Source organism: Drosophila hydei, unplaced genomic scaffold (genome assembly GCF_003285905.1).
Source record: "Drosophila hydei strain 15085-1641.00,03,60 unplaced genomic scaffold, DhydRS2 tig00000063-arrow-pilon, whole genome shotgun sequence".
NCBI lineage: Eukaryota > Metazoa > Arthropoda > Insecta > Diptera > Drosophilidae > Drosophila > Drosophila hydei.
Genome location: NW_022045657.1, coordinates 2278398 through 2302360, shown reverse-complemented (window position 1 = coordinate 2302360; position 23963 = coordinate 2278398). Strand labels below are relative to the sequence as shown.

At 37.0% G+C, this 23963-nt stretch overlaps 1 protein-coding gene across 2 annotated transcripts in view; it reads left to right on the top strand.

Moving 5' to 3' along the window:
• LOC111604908 (protein doublesex) overlaps nt 1-23963 on the top strand; it is a 32353-nt gene continuing 8390 nt past the window's right edge. For both annotated transcript variants that reach the window (XM_023323150.2, XM_023323151.2), the window contains exon 1: nt 1-1181. In XM_023323150.2, coding sequence (XP_023178918.2) covers nt 140-1181 — 1042 coding nt within the window. In that variant the 5' untranslated portion in view covers nt 1-139. The remainder of the gene's footprint in view (nt 1182-23963) is intronic.

Below are 23963 nucleotides of genomic sequence, written 5' to 3'. Positions count from 1 at the left end.
ATAAGTTAATAAAATTCAATCAAAAAATGCTACCTTCTGGCTGCTGGGCTTGAAAATTGAAAAAGGCCAATTGAATTAACAATTTCTTCGGATTACGGCCAGACATTGAAAGGTAGTTCATAGAGCGAGTGCGTCTGGCATGGTTTCTGAGGAGAACTGGAACAGCGATACCATGTCCGACTCGGACATGATCGACTCAAAGAATGATGTGTGTGGCGGCGCCTCCAGCTCCAGCGGCAGCTCCATATCCCCACGCACACCACCCAACTGTGCGCGCTGTCGCAATCACGGCCTAAAGATCACCTTGAAGGGTCACAAACGGTACTGCAAGTACCGCTATTGCACCTGCGAAAAGTGTCGCTTGACAGCGGACAGGCAGCGTGTAATGGCGCTACAGACGGCGCTGCGTCGCGCCCAGGCGCAGGACGAGCAACGCTCGCTTCATATGCACGAGGTGCCGCCGCCGACGGGCTCCACAACGGCGCTGCTCAGTCATCATGGCCATCATCACCATGTGCATGCCGCCCACAGCCACGCCCATGCGCATCACGGTCACGGGCATCACGGCCATGTGCTGCACCACCAGCAGGCAGCAGCAGCAGCGGCCGCAGCTGCAGCGGCAGCGGCAGGAGCCGCACCACCGCCTCAGCCACAATCGCATCTGAGCAGTGGCCACAATGGCACGGCGAGCACTCTGCATGGCCACGCCCATGCTCACTCACATGTACATCACGCCCACATGGCAGCTGCAGCATCAGTGGTGCAGCAACAGCAACAGCAGCAACAACACCATCACCAACAGCACCACCAGCAGCAGCAGCAACCACAGCAACAACAGCAACAGCAGCAGCCACCCCATCAGGCAGCGCTTCGATCTCCCTCGCACAGCGATCATGGCGGCAGCGTGGGCGCAGCCACCAGCAGCTCCGGCGGCGGCGGTGGCGCCAGCTCCAGCAATGTAGCAGCTGCTTCTAGCAGCGTCTCCGGCAGCGCAGCTGGCGCTGGCAGCAGCGGCGGCATCAGCGTCATCACCAGCGCCGATCATCACATGTCGACGGTGCCAACGCCCGCTCAATCGCTGGAGGGTTCCTGCGACTCCTCATCGCCATCGCCATCGTCCACATCAGGCAACGCCGTGCTGCCCATCTCCGTATCCAGCACACGCAAGAATGTGCCACTCGGTAAGTGCCCAAGCAATCGATTCTCATACATATTGAAGCTGAGATGTGGAAGTGTCTCAGCATAAGATCAATGATTCAATTATCATACACAACGTAGTTAAAGGATCAAGAATGGTATCCATAGTTCACCTTTATCAAAACCCAAAAATTTTATGAAATGTGATTGAGTTTATTATGTTGAGTTTCTACTTTGGTCTAGTGGAATGTCCTATAACATGCTTCATAGCAATAGTCAAAATCAAAAATAATAGAGCCAATATAAATAGTAATCAACTTTTTATTAATAAAATATGGAAAATAATAATAACAATTAAATGTAATCCAGTCGAAAAATACTGGCTTATGAAGACTATATTGGCTATATTAAATAATGCCAGCGAATTGATCTTATGGTCAGCAGCTTTATCCCAAAATATGATCAAGCTAATGAATTTAATCGCAGCTCGAATTACAGGCTTGTCTGAATTAGGAATGTCTTCAGTCAAAGAAGGTGCTATCAATGATAAATATTTATAATATGAATAATAAAAATTAAAAAATAATTTTAATTCTTAAATTAAATTAAAAATAATATCTATAAAAATAATACCAAAAATATAAGCCAGACCCATTCTATAATAAATAGTAAAACAGTAACATATCGAAATTAGTGCATAGGGAAATATAATAACAAAACCTGAGGCAAACAATATATGAAATATTCTAATATATAGGCGCAAAAAATATATTTGCTAAATATGTATATACGTACATATATAGTATGTAAACTGCAGATCAAAACAAATTCATTTGATTTTCAGGCAGCTGCAAATATTTTTCTTCGGCTCTCTAACTTTCTATTGTAAAATAGGTTCCTTATTTGTCCAGAGATATTGTGTGCCCCCTACATTCTCCTTAAGATAAGAAGTAGTACTTGCAGTTAACTTAATGCTCTTTATGAAATAACAAAGTATTTTACAGACCCCTCAAAAGTACTTCTTACTAAAAATATTTCGAAATAGATCTGTTCCAGTTTTAGTTTTTACTAAGCACATATGCTCTGATGCTTGAAAATTATAATAATATACTCAGATTCAAATACATATAAAATATAAATGTCATCAAAAGATTTGAGAATAACATCTCCTCAGTTAATTTGAAGTTTCCACCTCATTTATAAGATATGCAGAACAGAACAGGCCACTACAGAAGGATTTGGCAGACAGCCGATGTTGTCATTCAGTCTGACAACTAAGTGTTTTGTCACTTCATGAGAGAGACGACAAAGCAATCACTAATGGAGAATGGCTCGACATCACGTACGTATATCGAGAGGGACCGGTGGCCAGTGTAGCCTGCAACAGGCCTAATCAAGTTGCAGTTGTTTAGCGTTGCAGACGACTCGGACTGCCGAGAGGCATGGGGCACAGCTCTGGACAGCTGCCAACAGGCAGTGGCAGCCTGTGCCTCACGAAAAAAATGTGCCACTAATTGTTTACTGTGCGAGAAAGGCCAATTCCATGGTCACGCTTATATGCGATAATCAATTATTCTGCCGCATCGCAGCTGTCAACAGATTCGATTCAATGTAAAGCAGATACAGAAAAGTGATTTTCAAATAAATTTAAATGTTTAATTACTTTAAAAATGTATATGAATATATATATATCTTAAATAATACTAATAATATAATAATAAAAAATAGCTAAAAGTCACAACTATTTGCGACAGACAGAGCTGTGGCACGTGCACTCCGTGTCTGTAGCGAGATCTGTAAAATTAGCTGCGAAATCAAGTCAAATTTGTGGCACACAAAATTGAGGAAGAGGCGCTCAGAGCCAACGCTGATGCCAAGTGCTCGGCGCGTGGTCTCTCCTTTGAGGCTCTAGAGAGTGAATAGGCAGCAAGCTGAATGAACGTGAAGTGCTACTTAGTTGCCACAAGAATCAAAACTCGAACTCAAAAAAAGAAGAACGAGGCTCAAACTGAACAACAAGTTTGAGTCGAACGGGTTAGACAAGGCAAGGCCAGGCAGCACAAGGTCCATTCGACAGATTAAAGCAGAGCCGAGACCGTGGGCGCAAGCCAAGCGTCAAGCTTTGGCTACCGTTTTTGTGTGTTGTCCCGGGGTCGAATCGCCCCTTTATACATTGCATTGTGTTTGCAGGCCGGCTGGTAATCATGGACTTATCTTGCGAATGAAATGTGCTGTGAAATTACTGCGTGCCTGCTGAATGTTATATGATGAATGCTCATTCAGCAAAGAACTGACAGCCCAGACGGCCGTGCACTTGTCTGCAATTTAAATCAGGATTTGTATGCATGCTGTGCGATCAGCAATTAGAGTTGCGAACCTGGCCTAAAGAGGCGTACGACAAGGCTAAGTGCCAAGCAACTGACACTAATTTTATGGCCAGCAACATTGTTGGACAGACTGCGACATAGACTTCAAGACAGGTGTTATCTGTCTGCAGACAAATGGCTATAGCTGTGATCGGGCTAAGTGATTGTAATATAGATATAAATGGATACAGAGATACAGATATAAAGGCCTTTTGATAAATATAGGTAAAGAGAGATGAACAAGATATTCCAGTAGAAACAAATCAAACTATGTCTAGCAAATGGCTTGAATAAAAGATATAAATAAAAGTAAGAAATTAGAAGAGGTTTATATATCAGTTCAGTAAGTGCAGTTGGCTTAAGCTGAAGTCTAGTTGACGAAAAATGATTCAATTGGAAAAAATTCAATGACAAAACACTAAGTTCAAAACTTACCAATCAATATTTATAGGATCAAATGTGGATTTGTAGCAAATTCTAACACAACTCCCAACTGTGAATCATCCACAAACTAACTATCTTGTTAGATAGGAAACTATCAATGTATGGGTAGAGCGATAAGTGTAGGCAGTGAAACAAGCAAATCTTCTGTTTCGCATTGCCATAAGTTCAGAACAAAGGAATAGGCTACTTATCAAGAGAGAACTGAAATACCTGAAGTTCTTTTCTCTTTAGTTTTAATAATAATTTCAATTACTTTTGCAACAACAAATTCGAGGAACATATAAAGTTCTTGAGACGTCTATATGACTCCTGCTGCTCTACTCCTCCGCCTCTCTCCCTCTCTCTTTCTCACTCTGTATTCCGCTCAATTTAGAATTTGAATCGTAGCCCTCGTCGACAGTTTAAGCCCTATTCTATTCGTAGTCACGTAAATGCAACTGCAACTGCAACAGCGTCTGTAATTATGTGAATGCGCTATTTGACTTTTTACCAGGGGCTTGCCAAGTAGTTTAGCAATCGTAAAACTTGGCTGCAAGGTTCTATGGATCTGCAGTTAGTATATAGGGTTTCAGGGGTCGCCGTCACGGGCTCGAATCGTTAAATAGTAAACGTCAAGTGGTTCGCCAATCGATAGACTTTGGCTTCAGTTAATTAATTTAATGCGCTTGCGCTAATTTCTGGGCTCTCATCAAGGCGGGCAGCGCGGCTTCATCTCGTAGCTTCCTCAACTTTCGTAGCGTCTCTCATCTGCTTCTTCTTTATTTTTTTTCGACAGAAAATCCGCAACAAAACTTTGCTACGCTCGTAAAAATGAAGCTGTAAAATGTATTTTTGTTACTCCTCGTTCTTCTTGTTGTTGTATTTTCGATTTCACTTCAAATGTCAGCCATATTTTGTAGTAGTTGGTAGAATTGTGCTCTGGGGCGGGCCAGGGCTCAAAATCGAACTGCAGCAGGCCACACGAAGAACAAACGAGCAGAAGCAGATGAAGATGAAGATGAAGATGGAAATGAAGATGAAGAAGAAGAGCTGACAGGTCATTTCCTTGCATAATTTATGAGATTTCCAGCTAATATGTTGGCATTACTTTTTAATACTTTTTGGCGGCGCTTTATTAAAAGCCCGGCTTATGGCTGTTTAATCATCTGGTCAGAAGCAATCCCAATAACAACTGACTACTCGAAAGAAAAAATTATAAAAAAAAATAAGACACAAAATGAAAACAAAAACAAAAGCATTTTTTTTAGCTTGAAACTATAAAAACATGTTTTTTGTGCAATTAAAGTTGCTTTTATGAGCAGAAAATTAGTCTAGACGAGACCAAGGGCCTGGCCCATGGCCTCTACCTACACTCAATGGTAAATATATATTTATATACCAATATATATATAAATATATATATTTATATATGTGTTATATATATTGACAAAGATGTACCAGCTGCTGAATTGAACCCATGCTGTTGGCTCTTTGATCCAAACACACCTTTTACACTCCATAACATTTTGCGTGCTCGCGCTCAGAGACTGAACATAAAATTATCCATCAACTTATCATAATGATATGCAAGTGCTCCTTAAGCCGGAGTAACAATCAGCCAACTTGTTTTCAGCTTGTTTTTTTCTTCTTCAGTCTAATTGATTTAAATCGCGTGGCAAAAATGCAAACTGCCCACTTGGCGCTCCGTTTTGGAAGAGGATAACCCAATTCGGGTCTTTACTTTATGGTTTTGTAATGCTTCCTAATTATATAGAGCTTGATTTGAATGAACGACGCTGCATCTACATTTAATTATACTAGAAGCGAGCGCGCAAGGCAATCTTCAAACTAATCTATATTATATTACTTCATTTTGTTGCCTTAATCTATATTATATTACTCAATTACTCAATTACTCATTTGTCTGTAAGAGAAAAGTCATTAAGGAGTACTCGCTTTAAAGATTGTCGAGCCTTCTGGAAAGAATTCTTCTATTAAATAATATAAAAGCTCTATGCAGAATGATTGCAGTTTTATATGAAGACAACGTTCCAGAGAGTAATGTCTATTCATAATGATCTTTCTCTAGATAAAGAGAAATCTTGAATAATAAAAGTTATTCATTTTTGCTTTTCAAGATTTCTTGGTAAGATTTTTTATTTATATATTCTTAACTCTTTTTATCTCTTAAGTGCTTAGCATTGATTTCTAGGAAAGTCATACGATATATAAGCATATGATACAGTTGGACCTATCCACAGATTCAATAATTAAGAGCAAAGTGTTCTTAGAAATAAATAGACATATATATACTCATCGATTGGCTTGGTCATAACGATCTGCCGTATAAACACTTTATGAGCTCGAGCTACTCCTATTATGCAGCGAACTTCTAAGATGTTTTTATAATTAGAAAATCTTCCACAACAACTTTGTATACTCAGGCTCAATACCAAAATTGATCGTATTTTATCGAGAGTTAGACAAATATATTCTATGAACTCTGATCTTCTAAGCTTCTAAGTTAGTTAACCCACATTTGTAACCGGCTGCAGCCATAAATCTTGGACATCAGCTGGCGAATAATAGAAGCGATAATAAACTAAGTACTTAGCACCCTGTCTGGCAGATACCCACCATAAATATGGGCTCAGGCGTACATATAAATCTGCCTCAGGCCGAGTTGCTGCTGTTGCTGTTGCTGCAGTTGCAGTTGAAGTATTTCTTATCGGCCATATGACGATAAATTGCGTGTCTGCGCAAATGTAAACAAAGTTTGGCGAGGCAAATGGGGCAGTGAGAGCCAACAAAGAAGCGGCGTGTGGCATGCAACATGTCAATTAGCAGTGCAACAAGTTCAACTGAAGCAGCCAAAGCAAAAGCTGCAATCAGCACAATGCAGCGTCTTGGTGGTAAATTTATTATAAAGTTCACGGTTCTAATTGCCGGCGTGAATAAAGTTCTTTAGGTTCTATGCCTAAGGCCTTACAGCTCGATATTTATATCGTGCAGCCCTTTAGGAGGTTATTTCGCTGTACATCTAAACCAAGTTCAGGGTTCTAATTACAGCGTGGTATTCTATGAGTTGTCTGAGCCTGCTTTTAATTAGCTTTTTATTTCTATTTTCCAGTTTGTATAAAAATATATATATTTCTTATTTTTATAGATATTTTATACAGATTTTGCGAAAGTTTTTGAATATATTACAAATTCCGGGTTCTGATATACCCGTTTTATACACATGCAAACTATTGAATAGTTCGAGATATTTAGTTCATATTAAATTCATTGCTGATAACTAGTTTCAGTTTTAGTAATCTATTCATACGCGTGGCTAGTCTTAGCTTCTTAAACAGAGATTAGTATAGCTTTAGTACAAAGTAAGTTGTCCATAATTATATTATTTATACAAATAAATCAGTTCAATGCTCTTCCAGCAACAAGCCAACGACAAAGTTGCAGCCACACGTAGTTATGACTAAAGTTTTAAATTACAACAATCAAAGTGCAAGATAGCAATAGAAAGAGAGAGAGAGAGAGAGAGAGAAAGAAAATACAAGTATCTGGTCAATAATTCATATTATTAATGAGCCCACTTCAAGTCTAGGCAAAGTCTGGACTGAGAGTCTGGTTTTTTCAAACAAACACACGTGGATATATACATATATAAATAAATATATATATATATATGAGTCTTTCCAGTTAGCTGAGAAATTGTTACAGCGATCAGCTGTTTACAGACAAGTCTTATAAAAGCCAACGTCAAATGACGGTCAACCGGTTGCAAAAACAGTCGCGCCGTTTGCATTCCTAGCCACACACACACGCAGACACGCACACTCTGGGATCTGGGATTAGCTATATATTCTCATCGAATTAAAGCTGCGCCCAATTGAGTCCAAATGAGTTTCAGTCCATGACAAACATATGCACAATTTCACAATTGTCCCGTTAAGTGGGGGTTGACATACCCCACCAGGTGGCGTGGGGGCAATAGAATGCTGGAAACATCATCAAAATATGCAAATACTTTATATTAGATTGGCCATTTGTTATTACATATTTTATTATTATTTGTGAATAAAAAGTATTTTGAATCGGATTAAGAATAGTTTTTTTTTTATGGTCAGTAAATATAAATTTGAAATCGTTCCATGATGCCTCGTAAAACGAACCAATATTTAGCTCTGATTGAATTCATAATGCAAGACAGTTTCTTAATGTAAGACGTCGTTAGGCACATCATTTTGTTGCTCACAAGAACCAATTAGCTGGCTACAAATTGTAAAAAAGTTTGCGAAATAATAAATAATTGCAGGAACATGCATATTTATAGTTAGCATAATTGCCACTGCCCATTCATAAATATGTATAGCACGCTAGCGGCTCGAGGAAGCCGTTCCTGACTTATATTATTCACATGTCAAAGGCCTGTCAGGTTTTGGACAGGTTTGCACAGCAGCATTAGGTGGTGGCATCATAAATGTTAAATAGTTTTTATACTAGTTCAAGTTCATGTGCTCGAGTTTGAACTGGAGTTGGAATTGGAATTGGAACTGGTCGTGCAACTAAGTAGATGCCAAATGATTCATGCTGAGGTTCAGCTGAAGGTGTGCTTTGCCTTTCCGCAACTTTTCATTTGGCACACGAGCCAGAGCCCTGCACATGGCCAAAGGCTTTGCGTGTGCAAATGAAATGCATTTAATTCTGGGTCCACAGTGGAGCACGCGCCCTCAGCTGTCACTCGCAGCTTCCGCTCGGTCACATTCACATTTGGGTTCATTAAAAACTTGTTGCCATTTCAATTTCACAAGCTGCTCAAATTGTTGCAGCAAATGTAAATTTTAAATTCAAATTCAAATTGAAATGGAAATGGAAAATTACATCGATTGACCGCACGAGAGCTCTATTCCAGCTCGAGTCTGTTTTACGCTTTAAACAGCTTTTCAAAGCCCCTAAAAACGGACCATAAAATGCTCCTAAAAGTATCTCAAAAGTGAATGGAAACTCTCAATGGGCAAAGAGGGCTGCCCAAGCAGTTATCTGCAGCAACTTGGAAACCCAAAAATGTATTTATAATTTTAAATAATTTTTTCAAAAAACTAATTAGAGAAATATTTTCTCAAAGCTCTTGAAAATATATACATATTTCTATATTAAACATAAACAGTGTTTGATTAAGTTCAGATTCTGGTACAAGTTCAGGCTTAGTTTCATATTAAAATTGATGTTTAGGTTAAGATTTAGTTATTTAGGTATAATATTCAGATTGAAAATGAGCTTGAGGCTGGTTCAGGCTCAGCCACACATTCAGGTTCATATCATATTCCGGTTGTGGGTAAGGTCTCTTGGCCTAAGGCAGGAACTGGTTCAGGCAGGAACTGGTTCGGTTCATTGTATTAATGATTCATATATGAGCATCTCGCACATATTTGCTTTAGCTTTTTTTTTACTTTTCATTGAAATATAAATAGCGAACTTCAACCAGAAAAAATTATCAGTGTTGGTTAACGTATACTAATGACAGAATGCTTAAGTATTGGTTAATTATATGCTCTTACCTAAAACTAGGCTTTCATAAAACTTAACTTTATACAAATCTGTCTGAAGTACTCGTGTACTGTCCAGTGTTGGTAAATGACGAACTTTATTACGAATAAACTTTGCTTTACATTAATTTCAAAGTAAGTGATCAATAATCAAACTTAACATCAATAAAAATGATATAACAAAGAGACTTTGTTCTAGCTATTTTCTGACTTTTCTTGTGAATCTTACCAGTGTTATTAAACGACTGCATATGCAGGCAGAGTATAGTAATGAATGCTTTTCTTTTTTTATACATAAGTATATTAAGGCTAGCGCTGGCATTCGCACGGAATGGACATGGCTATTAAACAGCAACTACTTAAACAATTTATTTGTTTTTGTTGCCATCATTAAAATTGGCCACAATTTGCTATTTGCCAAGAATCGGAGCCTGCCCACACACCGAAATGCTCACAGCTGAATGCCCATTAAAAGTGGCCAACGACTCTGCGAATGCTGTTCGCAAATTTTTAAGCGCATTTTTAATTTATTTTCCAACATTTTTACAATACGAACAAACACATTTTTCGAGAGAGTTTTCAGACTCTCTCAGATGCTTGTGCCTTTTGCTTTGCATCAAAGTTGTAAATGTCGCGTCGAGTCATAAATTGTGCCTGTGTGTGTGCGTGTGTATGTGTGAGATTATATGGTGTGTAACGACGAGCAGCAATACGAGAAAACATGCCCATGAAGGAAGTTCGATCGCAGTCACAGCGAGGCGAACGTGCGCGCCTCAAAGGCAAATTACGTTGCGCAGACGCATTTAATGAGCTCCGTCGAGTTGAGTTGAGTCGAGTTGAGTTTAGCTGAGTTAGCCCGGACTCGAGTTGAGCTGCGTTTTATGATTTTTGTTGAATTGACTATTGCTTTTATATACGCCTTGCTGAAAGTGAAAACGGGCATATTTGTTGCATATCAAACAGCCACAGATGAGAGACATAAACAGTGTTAGTTCAAAATTTATTTTTCGCAAACTGTGAACGGGCGTATTGGCTTTTAGCATTGATTCAAATTTATAAATTTAACAATTAGTTAAAGGAAATTATAAATTCTCTACCAAATCAGACAAAAGCTAAGGACCCAATAGAAAAGTATCAAGACTAATCACGAATCAGACTCTACTTCTCCGAACTGCTTAATCCTTATGTCCTTTTCAGCTTTAAGAAACCGTTTATTTGTTACATAAGGAAAGCTGATTACAGAGTATTAAATAGTCGATTACATTGAACCAATTTTTACTTGTTTTCTATATGTTCTGTACAATCTTAAGCCAATTCCTCCTTATTTAATTTTTATGACATTATTAGCGCAGCAGACAGTATAGTCTCGCTATGATGAAACCTTGAGGCGACGCAAGAAACTGTAGAGTCCATGTCCGGCAGATAATAAGAAAAACCTCTAAAGGTTTTACTGCTTAGGCAAATTTTCTTAAGCCTACGAAACGTGCGCCTTAGTGTTGTATCCCTGTAGCTATTCTTATAAGTAATCAACTTTGGCGCATTTCTAAGTATCATTTAATAAAAAAACGTGTTGTTTTTTTTATGTCATGTCAAAGGTCGTTAGCCGCTTTATGGCTGAATGCAAGGATTGGCAATCCCTTTAGCTAGGTGCTAGGTGCTAGAGACAAGCCTCTGCGGCTAGGCCCTTATTTTGTCTTCCTCTTGTGCTCAACCACATTATTGGTTTGAGATTTCAAACATAAAATTATAATTTACAACTTTGTTGTTGTTTCCTCTTCTTTTCGCATGTTGTGCTGTCAAAACATAAAACAACGTGAAGTCTTTTTAAGTTGATTTTTACAGCGCGTAACTTTGTGAAACGCGCAGCTGAAAACGCAAAGCTGCTCGGCTCTACTCTACTGCACAGATATTGAACGGACTCTACGTCGCAGAACAGCAGAAGCAGATCCTGAGACCCTGTCGGCTGAGCAAAAAAAAAGAAGTAATTTAATTAGCTTTGCTTGTGGCTTGGCCATGATTGCCCCTTCACCAGATGGGGTTCCGTTTTAATTTTGTAGCGCTTCCTTTTGGGCTTTATGCTTGAGTCTTATAATCGAAGCACCTACAGCTGACTTTTCAGGTAGTTTAATTGCAATAAGTTTGTTCAAAATTTCGAAAATATATATAACTATATATGCATATAAGAAATGTTTTATAAAGTTCATATTTATTATTTATTTATTTTTACTTTTTATTTATTTATTATTTATTTATTTGGGGTTAAGTCATGTAATCTCAAATATTCTAGTAGTTTAGTACTAAGAGAAAATAAGTATCCTTCAGTTCGTTAATTCTTTTATATATTCAATACGTCTTTAGGAAACATCTCTACCATGACTGTTGTTTTGTAGAATATTCAATAAATATCTAAAAAAGCTCATCACAGTCCTTAGTTATAATTTTTTGTGGATCTATGATCCTATAATTTCAACATTTTATATGACATGGGATTAGTCAAAAATAAATCTTGAGCAAACAGCAAGACAAAATACAAAAGGTTTTCACATTTTCTCTCAGTGAATTTGATTTGATATGAATTACATTTATATAATATATGCGAGCACACGCCAACTGGCCATGTACCTAATTGAGCATGCAAATCTATTCGTAATGCTTGACCCTTACACAAACTATCGAATCCGGATATCGACGACGCACAGTCCAAAGTAGGCCACAATGCTAGCTGAGTATAGCCAATGTAAGATATGATTTCTTATATATAGTACAGTTATACTGCATACTCGCATATGTAGTCGCAATATTGCATAATATCAACAGCTCTTCAACAATATCATCATCGCCGTCACCGTCATCATCACTGGCGTTATCATCATGCTCATTATGAAGTCAACGTCTTGCTGTGGATATAAATTGCTATTGTGATAGGACAACACGCGGGCACAGTGGTTGACAGAGTCCACTTTTCGTTCAGAAATTTAAATTAAAATTAGTTTGAAGTGTACAATAATAAAATAATAATATCTAGTTCACTTATTATTTTAGTTGTTTACGTGCGAGAACAACCAGACAGAAAAATAATAAAATTTTAATGTTTGAAAAAAGAAAACAAGTTTCTGTATGTAAATAAAAAAATAGTGCAATACTACTTTGTGCTTAAAAATATTTTTTTCAATATTTTAGCTTAACAGCGTCCAGGCACAGTGGTTGATATAAACTATTTCGCATTGCTAAAATATTTATTATTTATTTATTTAATTATATGTTGTGTAGATATATATATAAAAATATAAGCAATTTTACAAAACTAAAAGCAAACTTATATTACCCACTGTGCCTATAAGATCTGAAACTAAAATATATATAAATAACTTTAACTTTAACTCTATCTTTTAAATATGCATATTATAATAATATTTTATAATATTTGTTTATATCAAATTTCTTAGAAATTTCTCTATTTTAAAATTAAAAATTTTTAAGCGCTTTATTTTCCCACTGTGTAGCGTTTGCTTTGCTCACCTTGAACTTGAATTGTTTTGCACTGCTTCTCCATATCTACAGTTATATTTAAGCACACACTCATACATGCACACACACACACACACACCCATTCCACTTATATATATATGTCGCAATTTTTATTTACATTCGTCTATATGCAAAAGGCAAACGCACATGGCTCTAGAGTGGCCCCCGGGGCCAAAATGCAAATACAAACAGATAGGAAAATGTTGAAATGGTTAAGATATAATAAATTGTAAATACATACATATATATGTATATATATATAACAATTCAATTTCTATGCATATTGATTATTACAATACTATTTAAATAACCTTTAGAACTATTTGAACGATTCGAACTGTCGGCAATTATACAAAATTCAATTGTATAACATATATATATATATATATATAAGAAAAATTACTTCAATAATAATTTATTAACAAATTATTTAGTATTGACATAATTATTATATTTTTTAACATTTAAATATCTAATATTTAATTTAATTATTATTATAGGAATGCAAAACTTATATTAAATAATATTTTCATAAGTATTTTTAGTTGTGCTCTTTTAATATTTTTACTATAGTCTAGTATTTAATATAAATATTTTAATCCTAATTATTATATCTTGCCGCAATCCGAACTACTTAATAATCTGAAAAGATTTATAACTTTGGATATGCGACACACGCGTAGCTAATGGGCTGTCCGCCAAAAGCTTTGCTCAACCATTTTAATTGTTATATAAGTATAGAAAAAAAAAAAAAAAAAGAATTAAATATTTGTCTCAAAAGAATTCAATTTTCACACAACAAATTGCCGGTGCCATATTTGAGAAGTGCAATGAATTTCTCTTGCCAAGAAAAACTTGCACAATTTAATGCCACTTGCACACACATGAGTGTATTGTGTGTGTGTGTATTTGATTTTCATTGTTTTTTGATGAGCTTTTTTATCAGCATGTCAATTTGTTGGCCCCGAGTCTCTGGCAATACAAATTACACGCCACATTATAAGACAATAAAGCACGTAGCTCCGCTCAGCGTCTGGGCCCTGTTTAGTTCTGGCCAGCTGGTCAGCTCCAGACAGCAGAGACCATATACATATATATATATATATGTAGTTCCTGCTACTGCTGCAGACACGTCTGACCAATTGGAAATTCATTTTCACACCCTAGACAACAGACATTAAAATTGACAAGATATAAGCGTTGCTTATTTATCTGCGAAAGAAAACGTTGAATCCTGGAACTATAAGACTAGTAGCTATAAAAATTTTAGCTTAGCTTTAATTGATTCTTAACTCGTTCGCTTGGAAAACCAAAAAAAAATAAACTTTGCTCAAACTGTAAAGCATCTCTTATATTACTACAAAAAATTGTTGAAAGTGCGCTGAAAACGATTTCACTTAAAAGTAAAATTTTCATATAACGACAATCGTATTCAGATAGAAAGTAATTTATCATAAATATTTATCAAGTTCAGTAGAATTTGAAATAATTTTATCTTGAACTAGAATCAATCACTGGAGTTGTTAGAGTGTCAATAAAATCAGGCAAAGTAGCGAGTCAATCAGTTAATCAAGATTATATATACTTTCTATATAATGATACATATGACAATTAGTCAGACAATGTCTTTATATATTTATAGATATACAGATTACAGATGGGTAATAATCGGTCAGTCAAAGAGTTAATCATATACTGTTATAGCCTCTTATAAATCTAGAAGCTTTTTCCCACAGAGACACAACATAAAATTACATTTCGAATATAAAATGTAGGAGTATGTATATAAAAGTACAAATGCCGACAGGGCGATCATAAAGAAATTATTGCAAGCTAACGACAAAGTCGAATGCATTTGTTTAGTGTGCAAACACACACACATACACACTTACGCACACACACATCAGCTGTCTGGGGCTGCTCTCTGGTGGTCGTAGACTAAAGCCCCCACTTGCAGCCATCACCCGTCTTATCTACGACAGTTGGCACGTGGAAGCAATTTTCTATTATAATCGCTCAGTAAGTGCAATATTTGCTCACACTCTCACAATCTCTCTCTCGCTCTCACTCTCTATCTCTATTGCACGCCTACTCTGTACCTCGCTGGCGCTCTCTTTGTCAGTTTCGCCCTGGCAACAAGTGCAAAAACTGCGCATTGCCTCTAATTTATGCTTGTTTGGTCATTGAGGTTTGCGGGTTTGCGAGTTGTTGTCGTTGCTTCACTTTTTGGGGCGGGGTGTTTGGGGTGGCAATAATTTGCATATTACGCATACGCCGAGTTGTACACAAGAAATAGTGTCCAAGGCATTGCAAGCGCCTTGGCAAATTTATGTGACAACAATTCGATAAGCCTCGAGCCAAATATACTTATTAAGCGACATAATTATATCTTTAATTGTCCGCATATATCAATTGCGCCCTGCAGCTAGCCGATATTCAATTTTGATTTATTAACAATGCACTCTGTGTCGGTTATGTCATTTGAAGCTTGCAATTTATTTGTGCAAGTCTTGAGTAATTTTTTGCCAAAGCAACAACATTTAAAGCCAGCCTCAATTGCAGCAAAAATAAGATTTTTTTTAATTCGCATATCTTGCTGGCTATCATAAAATGATATCATATGATTGACGCTCTATAAATTTGGTTTTTATGACCTGTCTTGAATCGCGTCAGTCTGGTTTCTTCGTATTCTTATGCATGTAGTGAAAAGAGGGTATTGGTTGAGACTTGAAACTCTATACCCTCAACTTGGAAGCTGCCAACTTATAAGAAGCGTGGCAACTGGGCAACTGGTCAACTGGTTACAACATCAAATGGTTGTATTAAATGAGATATCACGACCTTAGACTTGAAATTTATTATATATATTCATGTATTCATTCCCCAACTAAAATGTATATATATATATATACGACTCTACGACGCATCTAGCACAGTTTTAAAGCTAGAGCCGAACAATTTGATACCTGAACCGTAGACCTCCTCTTAACTTGACAAAAAAATTTATAGTCACGTTTCAAGGCAGGCAAATTTAGAATAAAAATAATTGATTATTGCTCTATTAAATAACACCGAACATTTTCAATTTCTAAGTAAATCTAATTGCTTTTGCAGCGTGAGCGAGTATTGTACAGTCAGTTGCCCCTAATGCCAACGCACATACTAGCTTCATTTAGTATTCGAGCAGCTGTTGCGTAACTATGCGTGAATAATGGCAGATTACATTAAATCTAATTATTGTTATAAGTTATTAAGCCTCGTTCACTAACGTAAGCTCATGAGGCACATTAATATATAGTCTTTAATTCTGAATGATATGGTTGAAATTTTGAATGTGATGAAGAGATGAAGCTGTGATATGTCATCCTCTACCCACCACACTTTATTGCATACAAGTATTACAGGTGTTGCCATAAACTTTCCATCATCGCCTGCTCCACCGGCTCCTGCCACCTGCTATGTGCCTTGCAGCACTGCATTAATAATTTACATAATACGATGATACAAGAACTCAACCGAAGTGCAGATCAAAAGCCAATCGATGAGATTTTTTCAAAGCGAGCTGGGTCGCTGCCACAAATCAATCGGCAGAGTGAAGCAGTGTCCTTTCAAAGGACACGATTGGACGTCATCGTCAACTGATTTATATCACAGCCACAGCAATTAACGCGAATGTAAAGGGCGGCAATAAAAGAGCAAACAACAAAAAGACAAAACAGAAAGTAGTAAAAACTGAAAGTATAAATTAAAAGCCTGCTCGACTGGCTGATGCGCTGTAAACCCCAAACTCCCTTAATAGATCAACTTTAACTTCAAGAGAACGAGAATTTCAATGGGAAAAACTAGATAGAACTAGAAGAAAGTCAAGTGCGTAGTCTGTCTTATACTTTATATTATTCTGCAGTTCTTCAGTTATCATGGCAGCAATTAGCTAAGCTTAATATACCCTTTTAGCAAAGTGTATGCTGGGTATACAAATCAACGTATATTTTTGGTGCTTTTCATTCTTAATTTTATGAGTGTCAAACTCAGGCGATGCCAAAATGTAGGAAAACCTTTTGCACAAATAAACATATGTGGCAGCAATTGTTGTTGCTGTTGCTATTGTTGTTGTTGTTGTACAAGTTGAACGTCGTCATCGTGAACGTCAACGATTTTGGGGCGCTCGTAAAAAGCGCAAAGGAACGTTTTACGATGGCACAGTCTAGCAAGCATTTGGCGTCTGTCTATAAGACGAATTACCGCTAAGGTCTTTGTCCGTCTCTGTCCTCCACTGCGTCAAATAGAGCCGTGTCTAATATGTGGCTGCTGCTTTGGGCCGCCAGCAATCGAAATTGTGTATGAAATTAGTTAGCGAACAGTAGCTAGAAGTTGGCTCAAGCACATTAGCTTTGCCCGTGGGCCACTTAAGCTGCAGCCAATTGCCAATTGCCAATTGGCTTTAATGGGCAGCCATGTCATATACAGAAGTCTTACTACATACACAGCAAAAACATGGAACTTATAATAATGAATAAGAAATTGGCAATTAAGCAAGGATGCATAATTATATTTCAATAATTACAAATTATTCACTAAGAAAATTAAAGAAAGTTACGAAAAGTTAAGTCTAGCATGATTACCCAAATATGTATGTTGTAAAGGGTTTTAAAGTTGCCGAATTCGAAATGGAATAATCAAAATAAGCCCACAAAGGTACACAATAGACAAACACCTGATACAGCTACATTTATTTTAGATTCGAATTTTAGGACCCATGGAAGAGTCAACTCTGATTCGAATTTACTAAATTTCATTAAATTAAATAATTAATAAGGAAAAGACATAAGACATTAAAGATTAGTTTTTAGCTTAAAACTTTAAGCTAATAAAGATTATATCAATATTAAACTAATGATTACATGGCTTACAGTGCATAGCCAAAGAGCAGCGCTGCCCATTGCTAACTGCGCCCCGCCTGGCAACCCTGGCAGCGGATAGATAAGCAGCCAAGCACTGCGGCAAATACACAGACAGAAAAAGAGGGCTGACAACACCTTGTGCAACTGTTGATCTGCTGGCTGATAAGTGATAAGGGCGCATGTGTATTTGAAAGTGAAATTCGCGCAACGTGAGCTGTTTGAACAAGTGCCAGCGGCCGCAAGGGCAACGAGACAGCGGGCGGGTATTAAGGAAAATGCATTTCATCGACGTGTCAGTCGACAGCTCACAAAGGCAGACACACAGACAGACAGAGAGAGCGAGTGAGTGGGAGGAAAGACATGTCACAAACTGTTGCCAAATTAAAACAATGCTTAATTATTTTACATCAAGCGATATCGTCCAGAATCTTATGGCACACTGCCTTGGCATAGTGAGATTTCTAAATTTATATTGAAGTGTGGTGGCCAAACACTTCTGGGCTGTTGCCTAAAAATAAATTGCAATTCTAAGCCAATTTGTGACGTTATTTATGGCAGATCTTGCGCTTGCAGCAGCTGCCAACAAACTTGCCACTTCACTTAAGTCTCCCACAAATGCTGAGGGTCTAATTCGAGAAGCCACTGAATAGTTTACTCCAATCAACTATAGACAGAGTCAGCTCCACAAATCTATATAAAACTGAAATAGTTTATTGAAACACGAAAAAAAATATATTAATATTCAGTTACATCTCATCAAAATTCAAATTTTTCTAATCCCAAGTTATTATGTCAAAGATATTATTATTATCAATCAGAAATTAGTCAATCTCAAGTTGAAGTAAAGAAGCGAACTTTAACAGGGCATCTATTAGTCGTTCAATTTGCATCTGAAGCAATTGTTCGACTTCTGTGAACCGTTGTCAATTGCCTAATATAAAGCTACAAACTATGCACAATTTGTTTGCAAAAACAAACAAATAAGAACAGTTGGTACAACTTGTATTACATTTCAAACGTATATTATATAAGCTCCGCTATATTGTATACATTAGCGTTGATTATGGCTGAAAAGTAGGCACCTGACATTTGACTGACGCAATTAACTGCGCCGCCAATAAAATGCACAGGTTTATGGTTCGGCTGCAACTAAAACTATAATACAAATATATATACATATAAATAATATATATTCATAGAAATTATATAGATTTTTGCCATATATGAATTTTATTTATTTATTTCGAATCATTTTGGCATTGAGATGAAATTGTTATTATTATGATTTGCCTTTGATATTTTATCAGGCGCCGACAGAGTTGCCAACATTATGTGTGTGTAAGTGTGTGTGTGTGTGTACTTGTGAACCAACACACAAGCGAGTTGGCATGCCCGGCACGTGTAATCCATAAACAGTTGACGTAGTCCCCGAGCGTGCTGAAAAAACACAAAAATGAAGGGGCTTGGGAGTAGTTGGTAGAGGCATACTCTACATAAAGCAGATTACACTGAGCGAAAGGAAAATGGATTATAAGGGATTATAACCAAAGTTATATTTGCTGGAATATACTAAATATATAGTATTGATTATATAAATCAGATTATACTGATCAAAAATGGGTTGAGATTTCATATCAATAAGAATCCTCCCATCAACTTATATCTAATCAAAAAAAATATATATATAAATATAATTCATATATATTCATTGCTTTTCTTTTTATTTGTATCCGATTAAATCTACACGTATCTCTGAATATATTTTGTAAAATATAATTTCAGCTAAACGATTAATAGCAAATGATTGATTGATAAACTGATTGACTGACTGATGATTAGGCAATGCCCAAAGAAGTTGAATTTTCCATTTTTATACTCTCACAAGAATGGAAAAAAGAAGAAGAAGATATAGAACACTATCGCCTATTTTTTCATTTCATTCATTCAAGAAATTATTGAAAAAAGAAAGTAAACAAGAAAAAGTTTTCATTGTTTGTAGATAAAAATAATCTGAAAGTTTCATTCATTTTCTCACACTTTTTTTAGAGTGTATGGACTTCATATATATATGTATATACGCACATGTATGCACTTGTGGTAGCAACAGTTTGCCAGTGCTGGCAAGTGGCAAATGTCTCGGATGATGATGGCTATTTCCACACACACGCACACACATGCAGTTGTATTGTTTGCCCTGTCAGCGTATCTGAGGTTCTCATAGGCTTAGGGCGACGGAAAGAGGGAGGCGTGCAAAGGCATGTTTGCTTGGCGTCTATTGCATTGATGGCACGACCTTGAGACTAGAATTCGAACTGGCTAATATGAACGCGACTCTTTTTAAAGCCCACTGCAATTGGATTACGTTTATTAGTTATTAATATTTTTAAAGAATATTATTTTCTTTACTTATATACTAGATAGCAGCAACTATGACTAGGACTGGCTTAAAGCCTTAATTTTTTGTCAAGTTAACTTTCAGAATATACCCTCACTATATTCTAGATATATCCTAGATAAAACTGAAATATATGGCAAGGGTATTCTATACGTCAACCTGCCAAAGGCCATATAGAATTAGATATATTTTATATAATTCATATGCATATAAATTACGTCGACTTACAAAGTTGCCAAATTCAAAGAGCAAATCAAATGAATATAAATTCAGATATAAATACATATATATATATATACATATATATATATATATATAGTCTTATATTTTACAAGAAGCTTCAAAATGTTTGACATATGCTGCACTTTTGCAGTTGGCAATTGGGAAGCATTGCTGCCTGAATATCCTGTACAAGCTGAATGATATCCTTTTCGCTCTCGCTCTCTCATAGTCGTTACAATATTGAACTCTTTTTTGAATGCTTATCAAGACAGTTTGTCAGCTTCTCTCCTAATATATAACTTTATAAGCCTATACAGTTGATAAGTCTACAAATTGATAACAGAACAATGGAAACGCTACCCTAACAAAAGTTAATCAGCTGCTGCTTGAAACTGACTCAAGGCATAGCATAGCCTTCTCTAATCTTCACTAATTTATGCTTTAACTTGGCTTGGGGCAAGCGACAAGTGCAACTCAAATAAAAAACAAACACAACAAAAGCAACAAATAATAATTTTGCAAACGTGAAACACAAATTATTTTAGATAATAAAATAAAGAAAAATGTGAAAAACTGACGGAAGGGCTAGAAAAGATACCCAGGTGTTGGGTAGGGGTAACGTGTGTGCCTGTGCGTGTGTGTGTGGCACGAGTAGCAGCCAAGAGCATTTTACAAGTTCAAGTGAATTACGACTACAAGAAGACGACGACGACGTCGACAACGACGATTACGAAAATGACAATGACAGAGACCCACGCAGAGATACAGAGAGAGACAGAAAGAGAGAGAGAGAGAGGGAGAAGCTTTAACGGGGCAGCCAATGCAGATATTAAGACAAAAGCCAGTGTATTTTTTGTTTCATTTTTACTTTACTTTATACTATATAAGTCGTAAAGTTGCTGGTAAATTACAAACGCTTTAATTTTGAGATTAAAACTGCTTTCGTGTCAAGCTTAACAAGCTTAAGTTGGCTAAAAGCAGCTAAAGGATAAGCATTGCCAACTTCCGCCATGCGCTATCCGCCATCCGCCATCCGCCTTCCGGGTGCCAAGGATGCGTGACATCCTTATGCCCAATCCAACATAAAAAGCGTTCCATGCGACATGCAGTTTTATTAGCGTTTACTGCATTCCTTGACGAATGCACAACGACTGTCCCAGAAAGTGGGGGAAGTATGCCCCGAAATGGGGCACAGTGCTTTGGTGCAAACGAGCAACGAGCGAGGAGCTCAGGTAAAGCCATGTTAAGCGTTAGTGGCTGCTAGATTTAGTGCAAGCCAATGAATACCAAATAGAAAAGCCAGCAAATACCTTGCGCCAAGCAGACTTTACACCTTTCACATAAAAATGGCTATAAAGCTGAACAGTTCTTAGAACTTAACTTTAACAGCAACTTGCTGAACTAGCTGTCCTCTACGGATTGATTTAGTTCAAAGTAGATTAGCAAATATGTATATTTCTTGCTAGATTTGATAGAGCACTGGATCACTGGAATAAAATAAGACATATGTTCAATAAAATTTGACTGAAAGCGAATGCTACAATTTTGATATCAGATCAATCATTTCTTTACACAATCAATCTGGGCGTGTCAATAAGCTTTTTGCAATTGCGGAGCCTATCAATCAATCACATGTCTTGCCACATAGTTTAAGAATCAATCAGTCAGTCATTCAAGCTCTATATACATCATGCCAAACATGATTGGTCAATCAACTACAAATATACCTTCGCAGATATTTGAATACTCAATGAAATTTTCATAATCGGCTGTTTTTATATATTTTTATTTTCAAGATACTCTGAGTAAGTGTTGCAGTCAATCAAAGCACATAACAAGTTAGCTGTTGCGAAAGTTAAAGCGCATCAATCAGACTTGAAACCTTTCAGAATTCTGATAGCATTTGCTTTTTTTATTTAATCAATTAAAAAACCAATCAATCAGTCAGTCATTCAAGAAATAAATATATATATCTTCAAATATAATTTGCCATTTCGGATATAGTGACTAATCATATAGTGACTGGATATAGTGATTAATCAATCAATCAGTCAATCAATCATTGGCCCTTTTAAGAGCATTTTGGTGCTTAGCAATAAATTACTAAATCAACTTATTTAATATATGAGTAATTATTGCTGCTAGTCAATCACTCAATCAGTGCACAAACCTCTTTGTCTAGCAGATAACTTGATCGAGAGCATGACCCTTTAAAGCATGGCTAGATATTCAACTGCACAATGGCAAACAATGGGCAAACATCTACGTCGTCTGCCTTCGCTGTGTCATTCTTTGACGCCTAATCAGTTTTCCCTGCTGCGTCTGCTGTGCCACAAGCCTCATTAAAAGGCTTTGCCCCCGCTCCAACATGCTCTCCTCTGCATTCATTTCAATTGCTTGCGTGTGTGTGTGCCCCAAGTCCAGAGCAAGTCGAAATATCCTCTATGATTCGGTAGACATTCCACCGTTTGCTTCATTTGCCACATTGCTCGCTCGCAGGGAACTGTTTTGCATCAATTCGTCTCCTTCTTGCGCTGCACATTTTCAGTTGCCATTTTGTGGATATTTCGATTTATTATTTTTTATTGTTGTTACGTTTTACGACTTTGCCGGCTGCTAGCTCTCTGACTCCGACTCCGACTCCGACTCCAAATCTAACCGGATGCTGCGTCAAATCCACAGATATTTTCAGATATTGCCACTTCGTTGCTTTACGGCCCTTTTCCTCATAGTCATGCATTTTCCGTAAATTTCCCATTGAGACAAAAAGATTGTTATCAAAATATTTCCCAGTCGCTTTTTATTGCCCAAGTTAATTTTACAACCTGCTTGCAGAATTAGAGACGAACTTCAGTTAAAAACTAGACCGCTATGCATCATACAGACTTGGTCTTGTCAGGACTTCCAGGATTTTGTCTCTTGAAATTTTAAATATTTTTATAAAATTTTATGAACAATTGTGAAAATTGTTAAATTGTTTGTCAATACTTAAATTGTCTGCAATTGATCTAAATAATTAATTCTATTTGGTTCATGGCTTGACCTTAATATTTGCTCAACATGAATGTGAGCTCTGCTCAACCATGTTATTATCTATATATATAATCTATATGTGTAAGTGCTACAGTAAGCCAACCTGCGCAGAGTGGAGCCCCTATCAAAGTCAGAACAAAGGCGGGACTTACAAAATATATATGTAGATAAAAAAAGAAAAAGAGGCCGAGCAATGTAATGCCTGCAATTGGCACAAGACTATGTGCACACACACACACACACACACACATTAAGGCACAAGCACTTGTATATAAAGGATTCTGCGGGTGATGCGCTTCAGGAGCAGCTGCAGCAACACGAGCGGCAGCAACAACTTCGTATTGCATACAAACTCATAAAAGGCGCAAAAAACGACGATGAAAAACTTTGCTAACGACTTAAACGACGA